Source organism: Engraulis encrasicolus, chromosome 8 (assembly GCF_034702125.1).
Source record: "Engraulis encrasicolus isolate BLACKSEA-1 chromosome 8, IST_EnEncr_1.0, whole genome shotgun sequence".
In the NCBI taxonomy this organism is placed as follows: Eukaryota; Metazoa; Chordata; class Actinopteri; order Clupeiformes; family Engraulidae; genus Engraulis; species Engraulis encrasicolus.
The window spans coordinates 45,999,611-46,012,783 of NC_085864.1; the positions used below are offsets into that span (position 1 = coordinate 45,999,611).

The following is a 13,173-nucleotide window of genomic DNA, read 5'->3' on the forward strand; positions in this document are numbered from 1 at the left end:
GAAAAGTAAGCAGTGTGCGGTGTCTCTTGAATTTTGTTCATTAAATTCTTGAGTGAATTGAATAACTAAGCGAAAGCTATATTCACTATATTCACTAAAAGCTATATTCACTTAGTATATAGTTTAATTAGTTAAGAACTGCATTACGGTATAATAATCTATTGCATTTCTGAACATTACTATTATTGCCAGCATGTGCTCCACTGTTATGTAGTGAAAGTTACAGCATCATTGTGAATTAAGCTACGGTTAGACTCCGTACTGTCAGCGGGGGGAGGTGGCAGATCACGTACACAACAGCCACCACACCCCCTTCTTTAGAGCTGAAACTATAGAGCCCTTGCCGATCTGAACGTACATTTCTACCAGGCTGAATTATCCGTGATCCGGTCGCTAAATAAGTGATATTTGACACAACTATTGCCAATGCCATGTAATTACATTTCAAGGGGAATCTGTAATCATTTCTAGACTAGACGTAAATACATGTTATTATGCTGCAGTACACAACATGTTTTCTTTTGTTTCAGGTTCATTTTGGATTTCAGGATAGGCTCTGTCGTCCAAATTCATTTGCATAGTTTCGTTGTCAGATTTTTCTCGTTTGGCATGGAGGGTAGTCGACAGGTGTTCAGGTTTGGATAGTACCTGTAAGACATTAACCCCTTAAGACACGGCATTATAAATTAGATGTTACCAGAATGGCAATGGCCAAGTCGTAATGTATTACTAAAGGCCCCGTACACCCCGTCATAGTAGTGTAGTACTATAGTAGTTAACTTTCCATGTCTATTACAGCGTGCCACAGGAGGTACATTAAGGGGCTACAACTACTTTCACCCCTGGTCCTATTATCTGTACAACAGGGTATGTCCGTCCATCGGTCAGTATTTCTGTCTGTCTGCCTACCTCCAAAGCTTAGCAAGTGAAAATGGTTGCGGAACATATTTTGGATAAAGTATTTCCACAAAAGTGATCCGTGTGGGGTCCCATACACAGTGATCCTCCATGCCACTGGGCACCATTCCACAGGTAGGGGGAACCCAGGCCGTGTCATAGCCGGAGTCATGCCAGGTCTTCTGCATGGGGTGGCCCTGGCGGTTGATTTCAATCACTCTTCCCACGTTCACCTTCACTTTGATGACCACTCGTTGTGATTCAGGAGGCTCCAATGGGTACCTCCTGGCCTTTTGCAGATCCCGGGAGAGGTAGACTCCTCTCCCCAGAGGGCCACCGCTGGACTGCCTGAAGCCTTCTCTCTGGATGGTTCCAGCAGCTGCTCTAGATGTGGCGTAGTACAGGATTTCTGTATGATCACTCAGTTCATCCATGCCATCACGTGGAAGGAAATCATCTTCTGCTCACAGTCCAACAAATTCAGAGAAAGAAGCAGAACATGATTAGAAAGACAAAATGTATGAAATCAGAAGTTGAGCCAAAACAATGAGTCAACACATTCATGTAACCGCCCTTCAGGAAATGTGAAGCCTTTAGCAGATCACAATGAAGAATGCATCAAAGATACTGAGGACAGTTTCTCTTAGCAGACATTATACACTGGGCTACTAGTATTGATACACTAAACTGCACATGGTCTGCTGAAAAATACAATACTATATCTACTTAATTTAAAGAAATATTTTTTTTTTATTTTTTTTAGAAATAATACAGTTGAAAGTGCATGTAGCCTACTAATATGCCTGTCTAACCTTTTGGGTAAATCAAATTCATGATAGTGATCCGTGTGGGATCCCACACACAGTCCTCTTCACGGCCACTGGGCACCCCTTTATGGCCACAGTTAGGGGGAACCCAGGCCGTGTCATAGCCTTTGTCATGCCATTTCTTCCGCAGGGGGTGGTCCTGGTAGTCAATTTTCTTCACCTTGCCAACTCTTACTTTCACTTCGACGATGACTCGCTGTGACTCGGAAACACCCAAAGGGTACCGGCTAGCCTTCTTGAAGTCCCGGCTGAGGTAGACTCCTCTCCCCAGAGGTCCATCCCTGGACTGCCTGAAGCCTTCTCTCTGGATGGTTCCAGCAGCTGCTCTGGACGTGCCATGGTACATGGTGTAGGTAGGGTCACATGCTGGCATGAGCTCCATGCTATCAAGTGGAAGGAAATCATCTTCTGCTCACAGCCCAACAAATTCAGAGAAAAAAGCAGAAAATCATGACAATGTATGTAAAAAAATGTATGACATGAGTACTTGAGCCAAAGCAATGAGTCAACACATTCCTTATACCTTCCTTCAGGAAATGTTAAGCCTATAGCAGATCACAATGAAGAATGCCTCAAAGATACTGAGGACAATTTCTCTTAGCAGAAATTATACACTCACTGGGCTACTAGTACCTATTGATACACTAAACTCTACATGGTCTGCTGAAAAATACAATACTATATCTAATTAATTTAAAGTAATAAGTGTTTTTTTTTTTATAAACAATACAGTTGAAAATGCATGCACTAATACGCCTGATAAACCTTTTGGTGATTTGGTGTAAATCAAATCCATGACAGTGATCCGTTTGGGGTCCCATACACAGTGCTCCTCCAGGCTGCTGGGAAACATGCCACAGTTAGGGGGAACCCAGGCTGTGTCATAGCCGAGGTCATGCCAGGTCTTCTGCATGGGGTGACCCTGGCGGTTGATTGCTATCACCCTTCCCACATTCACCTTCACTTTGATGACCACTCGCTGTGATTCAGGAGGCTCCAAGGGGTACCTCCTGGCCTTTTGCAGATCCCGGCTGAGGTAGACTCCCCTCCCCAGAGGCCCATCGCTGGACGGCCTGAAGCCTTCTCTCTGGATGCTTTTAGCAGCCTCTCTGGATGTGCCGTGGTACATGATTTCAGTATGATCACATGCTGGCATGAGCTCCATGCTATCACGTGGAAGGAAATCATCTTCTGCTCAAACCCGACAAATTGTCAAAAAGAAGAAGACAATCATCAGAGACAGAAAAAGTTGAGCAAAAACAATGAGCCAACACATCCCAATACTGTATCATACAGTAAATTCAGTAAAATTAGCATTTAAAAAAAAAAAAAGTATCTGATTTAAAATATGGTGACATTTTTGTTAACAGTTTGACACCAGCCCATTTTTTCCCGGAGAGCTAATGTCTGAACCCCACACAGTCTGAAAAAAAAAATATAGGCCTATATGCCTTTATTGTTAGCAATGCCACAAACAGCAGTGACACTCACCACATGTGTCCAAATTCTGCACAGAATGTGTCATTTCAACTTGTGTTACTGCATGAGATACTTCCTCTGGGACAGGGACAGTGGCACCCACTGAGGCGGGCGGGGCATCTTCACCTAAAAACATACAATAATGTAGGCCTACATCATTAAATGAAGAGTTCAGATGCAAAACCCCCCCCCTTTTTTTTAAATGTATCTGATTTAAAATATGGTGACATTTTTGTTAACAGTTTGACACCAGCCCATTTTTTCCCGGAGAGCTAATGTCTGAACCCCACACAGTCTGTTAAAAAAGAAAAAAACATAGGTCTAAAGGCCTATATGCCTTTATTGTTAGCAATGCCACAAACAGCAGTGACACTCACCACATGTGTCCAAATTCTGCACAGAATGTGTCATTTCAACTTGTGTTACTGCATGAGATACTTCCTCTGGGACAGGGACAGTGGCACCCACTGAGGCGGGCGGGGCATCTTCACCTAAAAACATACAATAATGTAGTTCAATAAATTCATCTTCATGTTTCCAATATCTCCTGCACTTGAAGCCCACTCATGGCTCATTGTCTTTGCCCAAAACAACGCTACTTTTGCATTACCAACAGTTACTCTTGCCGAAATAATTTAATAGGCCTAGGGATCTTGCAATTTACAGTGTAAATCCAGCTCAAGAGTCATGCCTTTTTCACCTTCCCAGGTGTAACTAGTATTAGGCCTACAGCCTTTCCCTCTGTAATGTCTTACATTACTTAGCTAGCCTACATCAAAAAGTAATGCAGCCTGATTAATTAGGCCTACTTTTGCAGCTAGGCCTACACTGGTTCTGGGCCTAGATAGTAGACTAGGCTATAGGCTCTAAATAGCTTACCAAAAAAGTAGGCTAGGTTATGCGGCATTTACCTGGTAGAGAAGTTAGCCATTTTGCCAGTTCAGGAAATGTTTCTTGTATTTCATTGTCCTTTAGCATGTCGAGCAATTTTGCGCAGGCGGCCTCGCCCTTGAAATACACTAAATCTATAATCTCCTGATGAACGGTATCTGGGTTTGTGATTGCGCGTAGTCTTGCATACTCCCCGTCGGTTATAATCTCTTTTGAATGGGCGTGCTGTAACATCAGGTTATTACAGTCACTTCGCAAGCATTTCAGGAGATAGGGTTTCTTGGTTTTGATAAGATGCTTTTTCTACAAAACAAAACAAAGCAAAAAACAGTCATGCTTAAAAAGGGGTAAACAATTAGCAAGCCCAGTCGGACCGATTCTGGCTTAGGCCTATCTGGTTGTCGTGACTGGGCCAACACTTCTAACAACACTGGGCAAAACACTTTAAATAACAGTGAACATTGCAGTAGGCTAACTGAGCCAACACTGGGCCGACGCTGAAAATAACTGTCACCATACGGTGGGCCATTATTGGACCGAGGACCAAGCCAAAATTGGGCCAACTGTCAGAGCTCGCGAAAAATAAGTGGGCCAGATAAAATTTGTTATGTAATGCTACCTAAACGGTCATTCTCTTATAGGCCTAGTATAGGCATACGTGAACTTACGGATTCCATAGCCGCTGGAAGTCGATGAAAAATAGCCTACATTTGGCAGCACACTTTCGGTTTCGTATTCGTGCTCGCAACACAAAGCCTCTCTTCGCGGCAAATCCGCGTCTGCACAAGGGGCGCATATCATCAGTTCTAATCGCTTCCTACGAGGGAAATTGAGATTGTTCGCAAGTATGCTATATCTAGGCTTACAGAAAGACGGGTTAGACGAGTAGCCTACATCTATGGCCAAAACCCACCCAACCCCAAAATTGATAGGCTACATCTGGTTTTTCCAAATGATTTCAATACATAGGCCTACTAGAAATCCAGGAAAATCTAACTCCAGGAAAGGTATCATTTTCAAGATGGAAGTTTTGAAAATTAAGGTTAGACTATAACATGATGCAGCAATTATATTAGGCCTATTAGTTCACTCCAAAACACCTATTTCGTTTATATTGTTGTGTAGGCCTATGTTCATGTTTTTGTCAGCAATATAGGCCTAAGCTATTTGTCAAAATGACCAGATGCTTACTTCCTTGTATTGTTCAACGTCATGCTATTTACACTACTGGCATAAATGAACATTATCAGCTGTATGGCCTGTTTTCAGGATCAGTTTGGTTGGATTGCTGTCATGGTGGATAAAGACACTGTTGCTAGGTAATATCCATGTGCTGTTTGTCAGGGCACATCATCAGTGATGATGAATCATGGTGTCACTGTGTGTTTTGGGTCTTTCAGCAGCTGAACTGAACAGACAGGAGCCTCTACTTGTGTACGTAGAGAGAAATGTGAAACGGTTGGTACTGTAGGAAGACGATGTTCTGAAAGGATCATAGGGCTTTAGCATAGCTTTCAGGTACGGCAGAGCAGGGCCTGTTGTAGCTTTGTAGGCAAGGGTCATGGGCTTGTATTCAATTTGGGCATGACAAAGAGGAGTGACATGCAGTGACATTTGCAAAGGTCTCATTGCACAAGCTGGAAGACCAGTCAGGAGGGAGTTGCTGTAGTTTTACCGTGGAGTAGGCCTATTTATGATAAGATGAACTCATCCTAAGGTCCTGAATAACAAATAGCAGTAATGTGATGGTCATGCAGTCAGTAGCCTACAGGCTTGTACGAAATTCCGTATGGAAAGAATTTCAATTCAAAGTAATGCCATAATACGAACACTAGGTGGTGGTGTTCTATGCACCTTCAATGGGTGGTGTAGCTTAAATTCAAAGAAATTCAAGGTAATGGTACCATAGTGTTCGTATTATGGCCTTATTTTGAATTGAAATTCTTTCCATTCAGAATTTCGTACAAGCCTGGTAGCCTATACACACACTTCACCTTGACCGATACCAAAAACCAAAAACTGAGTTTGATGAAAACATTAATAATACAGCACGTCAGTGGTCTCCAGCTATCTTTCCCCAAGGGCCAAATTATGTAGCGCAAATGAAGCTGAGGGCCAAAAAAATTGCTCGACCGTATGGCCACAGATAGCATATATGTATGTTTTCAGTTGTTCCAACCTCATGACGGGCCAAATGCTTGCCATACCCAGGCCGGATCTGGCCCGCAGGCCGCCATTTGGAGACCACTGCAGCACGTCATGCCTGCCCAGCCAACAGAGATGAACAACAGGACAACACAGAAGAGATGCAACTCAAAAACAAAAGGACACGGCAAATCTCGATCATTCCTCTTCTGATCAACCTCAGATTCACTCTCAGACATGCCCTCTATCAGATCAAGGGGGAAGGCGTGGCATTGTCATAGCAATGTAAGTATTTTTGAGTGGCTCCATTTCTGTGAATTCACAACCCTCCAAAACCTCTCAGGTGAGTGTTTGAGTCAACACAACAGAGTTGTCTGTGAGCTCATGCTGGGGACAAACTGAGACAGACACACGGACGGACACACATAGCGTATGGACATAAAACTGGAGTGTAGTATGTCATTGGAGACTTTGGTAAGCGGAGGCATTGTGAACAGAAGAAGAAAAGGACAGTGACACTGCAGGGGCACATATTGACTACACGTCTTGGCCCTTTGTCAAGGGTGTGTCGTGAGATGGCATTTTAACTCCCACCATAACTGGTTTCCATTACTGTAAATGGCTGCATTCTTGTAAATACTCAACGCCATATTCTTCAGTGAGCAGAGTGTTTTTGAGCCAACAGAGGAGTTGTGGCGTTGAGTTGAGATTTGCTGGTCTGACTTTGACACGTCCGTCTACCATGAGGGACAAAGTGGACACCCGGACCTTGGTGTTGGGCTCTCTGGGGTTCATCTGCCTGGCATATAGCATACTCCTTCCAAGGTGGTACATCTCTGACTCATCTGGGACGGGTCCATGGATGTGGTGCGACTGGGGTGTGAAGGGGCTACAGTGTATGCTGCATGCCATGTTCCTGGGCATTTCCATCCCACTGTGGATCGGAACTGCACTTGCCCTCAGTGCTCTCTTGATCTCCGTCTTGGCTATGCGTGGCACCAACTGCTGTGGCACCAACTGCTGTGGCACCAGCTGCTGTAGTGACAACACCCAGAAGATGCTGTTTGCAGGTAGCCTCCTGTACCTGATATCCTGCCTGGTGACACTGGGACCCGTCATCTGGTTCACAGTCAGTTTGGGTCATGTACGTATCTACACATTTAAATCCTTTTGGGCTTCTTGCTCAGATGTGTGAGTGCTAGTCACTTTAAATATCTTTTAAAACAGCAATTTGCCAGCATCCTTTATTTTCAGAAATATAAGTATAGAGTCAGAAAAAAACAACACACACACACACAGACACATGCGCACACACAGTAACCTTAGAATACCTCTCTACTCAGGGTGGGCTCAGAAACATTGGAGAGTGTGTCTACCTGGTCTGGGTGTCTGAGGTGTTTCTGCTGGCTGCTGGAGTGCTGCAACTGAACCTCTACCACCCCTGCAGACGGAAAGAGGAAGTGACACAGAACTGCACCCCACCTCTGGAGCACGAGGATGAGGAAGAGAGGTACGGAGAGGAGAGCGTCCACTTCTTAAAACCTGAGACGATATGGGAGAGAGGAGAGCAGGAGATGGTGTGTTTGAACAAGTACGAGAGGACAGCAGGAGACAGTGTGACTGAACCAGCACGAAAGGACAGCAAGATACTGTATGTTTGAACAGGTAGCCTACAATAGGACATGAGAGATGGGACGGCAGCCTTTACAACCCCCAGAATATGTTTGAGTATGTTTTTTTATTTTCGGTTCCCTAGGGGAATTTTTTTCTCTGCTTTTATCCCATTTGGACTAGTGAATCACATTGAAGTACACACACTAGTCCGTAGCAGTGGGCTGCCTGCTGAGCGGCGCCCGGGGAGCTGTGTGGGGGTTAGGTGCCTTGCTCAAGGGCACTTCAGCCATGGTCCGGTCAGGCATTGAACCGGGTACCCTTGGGTGGCCAACCCAGTGCTCTAGCCACTGAGCCACAACTGCACCACACAAGTTACATGCACACCTTGATGAGTTGCATTACAGGTGCAGGTGTATTTATTTAAATACTTTGGATGAAAAGTAGGCCTGCAAGATTGTGTGGAGCAGTGCTTGTCTGGAGGACATTTCCTGAGTATTTAACCTTACCCTAACCAGAGTGTTTGAGCACCACCCTGGCAGCATGACTTAAATGCTAAAAGTTGTGATGACAGAATGTATAGAGGTAAGACCACATGTTGACCAGGACACAAGAAGGTCAATACAGTATATTACTTTATTCATTTAATTTACACATTGCTTATTGAAGAATGTACTTATGTATTTATTGTCACTGACATATCCTCTACTCATTTTAGATTAAAGCTTTCATACAGGTATATTAAAAATTGGGCTTTATAACAAAGCAAGCAAACACGCAAAATAAATAAACACATAAGTAAGTAAATAAATAAATAAACAAACAAACAAACAAACAAACAAACGAGTTGTGAAGCATCAATGTCTAGACTTTGGTAATTGGAGGGATTATAAACAGAAGAAGAAAAGTACAGTGACACTGCAGGGGCACATGTTGACTACACGTCTTGGCCCTTTGTCGAGGGTGTGTCGTGAGATGGCATTTTAACTGGCACCATAACTGGTTTCCATTACTGTAAGTGGCTGCATTCTTGTTAATACTCCTCCCTATTCAACCTCTTTAGTGAGCAGAGTGTGTTTGTGTAAACATGACAGAGTTGTTGGTCATGTCCAAACACAATGAGGGACAAAGTGGCCATCCTGGCTTTGGTGTTGGGCATTGGTTTATCTGCCTGGTGGCGACATCCATCCTTCCGAAGTGGTATGGGTAGGTAAGGTTAGACTCTTGGTAGGGTAGCATGTTCAAGGTAGAGTAGAGTAGAGTAGAGTAGAGTAGAGTAGAGTAACATTCATTAATCCCGAAGGAAATTTAGGTGTCTAGTAGCATACATACAAAAAAAAAAGATTATTTCACATTAAACATTCAGATATAAAAAGTCTCTCATTGCAATAGTTGTTACTGATTGTTGGAGGGATGAATGGGGAATGGAAAGGGGGCAGGGTGGGGGGGATTTATGCGGTCCAGTCACCTATAACAATCTCCTTCAGTGTGTTCTTCTGAGTTGTTGCGTTAAATAGCTGGATGGCCCTGGGGACAAAGGACTTACACAGCCTGTCGGTCTTGTAGGGAATTGCGAGGAATCTGTGGCTGAACAGACGTTGCTGGTTGGCAAAGACTGAGTGCAAGGGGTGATGGTCATTGTCCATTATAGAGTCCAATCTGCCCAGTGTCCTCTTTTCTTTTTGCCCAATGTCCTCTCAGGTGGAGGTGCACTGAATAGACCTGTGGCTATGCATGGCTAGAGTCTCGACAACAGTTCACCAGATATTCAGGTCAGCTGTGATCACTGACTGAGAGCTCTGTCAATATGCGACCGGGCTTCCTTGCTTCCTGTATTTTTGGCTAGTCACATTTCTCAAATACAATAAAGATAAACTACCACTAGAGGGCAGTCATTGCACTTTCATTGCAGTGACATACCTGTATGTGCATGAAGGAAACATGAAAGAAAAGTAAAAGCCTACATTAGCCTATTGTAACACAATGTTCAATGGTTTCCCCTCGCAGCTCACATTGAATGAGTTCAAGAGAATTGATGACTGGTGATGTGCAGGAAGGTAATAAACACCAGTCAATTAACCTGTTAAGACACAGCGATATCGATGTACTGTTACCAGAATTGCAATGATCAAGTCGTAGTGCATCACTAAAGGTCCTGTGGACTGTCATAGTATTGTGGTACTATTGTACTTAACTTTTCAATGATTATTACAGTGTGCCACTGGTGGTACGGCGTGCATTAAGGGACTACCCCATTAAGACATGACCCCTGTTCTAAATGTGCTGTTCCCAGAATGACTATGACCAAAGGCAAGTCAAGTCAAGTCAGCTTTTATTGTCACTTTCTTCATAGGCACAAGTCATACAAGGAAAATGAAATTAAGTTTTCTCTCTATACCATGCCAGGACATACACATATACAGGACTGACATTTTACAGACTGACATAAGTGCAAGACAGGACAGGTAACAGTGATAGACTGGTAACAATAAGTGGTCAATAATAAATACAGTACAAATGAACATTTAATATTTAACATTCAATATTTAACATTGAACATGTAAACAGAAGATAGGATAAAGATAAAGAGAAAATAATGTAGACATTACAATAATAGAATAATAACAGTGATGATAATAATAACCGGCACTGTCTAATGTCTTAGTAGTAGTGTAGTACTATGTAGCAAGGTGTTTTCAATGACCACAGGTGGAATGGTGTGCATCATGGGGCCTACACCTTGCCTGGTTAACACCAGACCTAATCACAAGTGAGATGTCTTTCAGATCGAAACAATTGTGTAGAACTAGAGGCAGTATGGGAGTTCCCAGGCTAGCCTACACCCTTTAAAAAAGAAATCTGCAGTTACTTGCTTTTGCCTCTGTGGGGCACTGTAGGCCTCGTAATGACATCAAGCTGTGTGTTGTTCCTCTGCATTCTCACCAGTGAACTGCCGCTGAGTATGTCGCTAGTTATTATGATGAGCACATGTTTGTCGACAGAGGTATTCTGGATCACTGTAGCCCATGTGCGTAAAGCTGTGTGGGAACGTCAAGAATTGGGGCTACCAGGTTAGCAATTAAGGGCTTACAAGTAGCCACTAGCCTTCCTACTTGATGCTAACTTCCCTCAGCTGAGCTGAACTGTGCCGGGAGCTACTTTCTGTTTCCCACTGTCAGGTTGAGAAGCACACTGAGAAAGTGGAATAGTGGTAAAGCTTAAAAGTTAAAAAAAAAATTCCAAACAGTTGACAATATATTTTTGATATCTTTAAAATCTCAAAGGAGCAATAAATCAGGTCTGCAGAGCAGCGTAAGCCTACTAAAAGCACCTCAATAAAAATTCTAATAATAAATATTATGTTGTTGTTTGTGTTCCATTTTCACTGAATAATTACAGTTGTGTCACAGTGTACTTAGCTTTTTAAAGTGTGTAATGGGGCACTCCCAGACTTTCTTGTGTAAACTCCTGCAATACAAGCTAACTAATCATCCTGTCAATCCTCCTCACTTGTTTTCTGTCGGGACCATAGACCTATATATCTCACACAGTAGACAAACAGTATACAGTATAAACAGTGTAACACAAAGGCCTTCATACACGCAGGGCCGGTTCTAGTCAATTTGGTGCCCTAGGCAAGCACCAATCTTTCCTTTTTGTGGATTTTGACATTGGCATCTGTAGGTTAAAACATGGTGTCATCGTACAATACCATGTGTAATGAGTGGCCCTTAAAAATCATTGTCAATTTAAAGTTTGATGCTTTTTTCTTGTTCAATATTGTAATTCTGTGGGCCTTGGTGACCCCCCCCCCCCCCCCCCCCCCCCCCTCCCCCCACCAAAAAAAAGACATTTGCCGCCATAGGCGACCACCTAGACCAGTGTTTCTCAACTTTTTTTTAGGCGAGGCACCCTTTCAATTCATGAAAAATGTCAAGGCACCCCAAACCAACAAGCCGTAACATGGCATCGCATCCGATATCACACATGCTAAGAAAAGTAACACAGAGACGTCACACAAACTATGTTCGAAGTTGCAGCTTACTGGGGCAACCTAAATTTACTTTATTGTGCGTAAATGGCAGATGAAAGATTCCACTGACTAAGCAATGATTTATTCATTTAGATAAATTTGTGTTATATTACATAATTGATTTATCAGCCATGTTTCCGCGGCACCCCTGAGGGGGGCCTGCGGCACCCCAGGGTGCCCCGGCACCCTGGTTGAGAAACACTGACCTAGTCTGCCTATGCCTAGTGCCGGCCCAGCATACATAGGTTATTACTGTATACGTTTATGGACCCAGCTGAGTGGCATGCTTCCTTTCCTCCCCTCCAGTCTGTAAACTTGGTGAACTTCGTCGTCATCGTCACGTTGCACTTGCAGACCATAGTTGCCAATCATGCTGAACAACACTGAAACTGAGCGCGGCAATAAAGCTGTGAAGTATGTGGGAGAGCCCGAAACCAGTCAGGTTTACTTTACACACAAACCCGCACAGAGCAGCTTCCACAGACAAAACAAACCAAGGAGTCATACTGGGCTGGACTAGACTGCCCATCTGACATAGCGGGCATTTCCCGGTGGGCCACGTACCCTCCTCGTGAGACCCTATTTTCAAACTGTCATCCCCAACAACCGCAATGAGGCTTGACGTAGGCAGAAGTACATTTCTGTCATTGAAAATCACACACACACACACACACACACACACACACACACACACACACACACACACACACACACACACACGCCCGGTCCCTATTTCTCCCCCAGTCCAGTCCTACAAGGAGTCATACACACTTCTTTGTTACTATGCAGACATAAGGCTGGCTAATCTTACTGTTTTTCCCTCTGCCTTGACCTTGTTGGTATTTGCAGACCGTGTTTGCCATCTAAAAAAAACAATTATATTTCGGCTGCGTGTTGTTGGCTTGCGTTGAGCACGCACATGCACACACACACACACACACACACACACACACACACACACACACACACACACACACACACACACACACACACACACACACACACACACACACACACACACAGATTATTGACAATTGACACATCATGCAACATGATCTCCAAAAATTCCGTGCTCCTGGACACGGATGTTAAGGACACGAAATCTGTGTCCAGGAGCACGGATTTCGCCAACATTCCGTGCTCCTGGACACGGAATTGTTTTCCATGCTCCTGGACACAGTATTGTTTTCTGTGATGGACACACAGACGTGCGCTCTCTATACTCCCACAGCTCTATGTTTCCACCTCAGGCAAATATTTTTTTTCCAAAAAACATTTCTTACTGACAGG

The 13,173-nt window shown here is 43.7% G+C and overlaps 2 protein-coding genes across 2 annotated transcripts in view; one reads left to right on the top strand and one right to left on the bottom strand.

The window, feature by feature from the left end:
- Nucleotides 1–905: 905 nt before the first annotated feature.
- On the bottom strand, nt 906–3,304 carry LOC134453932 (uncharacterized). The gene is made up of 4 exons (XM_063204679.1): nt 3,216–3,304; nt 2,479–2,915; nt 1,710–2,100; nt 906–1,357 (listed from the first exon to the last, which is right to left on the bottom strand). Exons 1-4 carry the CDS (start codon nt 3,247–3,249, stop codon nt 906–908), a joined length of 1,314 nt encoding a protein of 437 aa, XP_063060749.1. The 5' UTR covers nt 3,250–3,304.
- A 3,859-nt stretch (nt 3,305–7,163) lies between these two features.
- nek8 (NIMA-related kinase 8) overlaps nt 7,164–13,173 on the top strand; it is a 58,023-nt gene continuing 52,013 nt past the window's right edge. Inside the window, exons 1-2 of the mRNA XM_063205854.1 lie at nt 7,164–7,383; nt 7,583–7,749. Coding sequence (XP_063061924.1) covers nt 7,228–7,383; nt 7,583–7,749 — 323 coding nt within the window. The 5' untranslated portion in view covers nt 7,164–7,227. The remainder of the gene's footprint in view (nt 7,384–7,582; nt 7,750–13,173) is intronic.

Bases quoted from the DNA above. Each gene is read 5' to 3' on its own strand.
- LOC134453932 (XM_063204679.1), bottom strand. From the start codon at position 3,249: ATGACACATTCTGTGCAGAATTTGGACACATGTG. The intron at 2,101-2,478 runs GTATTAGTGCAT...GATAGCATGGAG, and splicing joins CACCAAAAGGTTTATCAGGC to CTCATGCCAGCATGTGACCC. The intron at 1,358-1,709 runs GTTAGACAGGCA...GACTGTGAGCAG, and splicing joins GAATTTGATTTACCCAAAAG to AAGATGATTTCCTTCCACGT.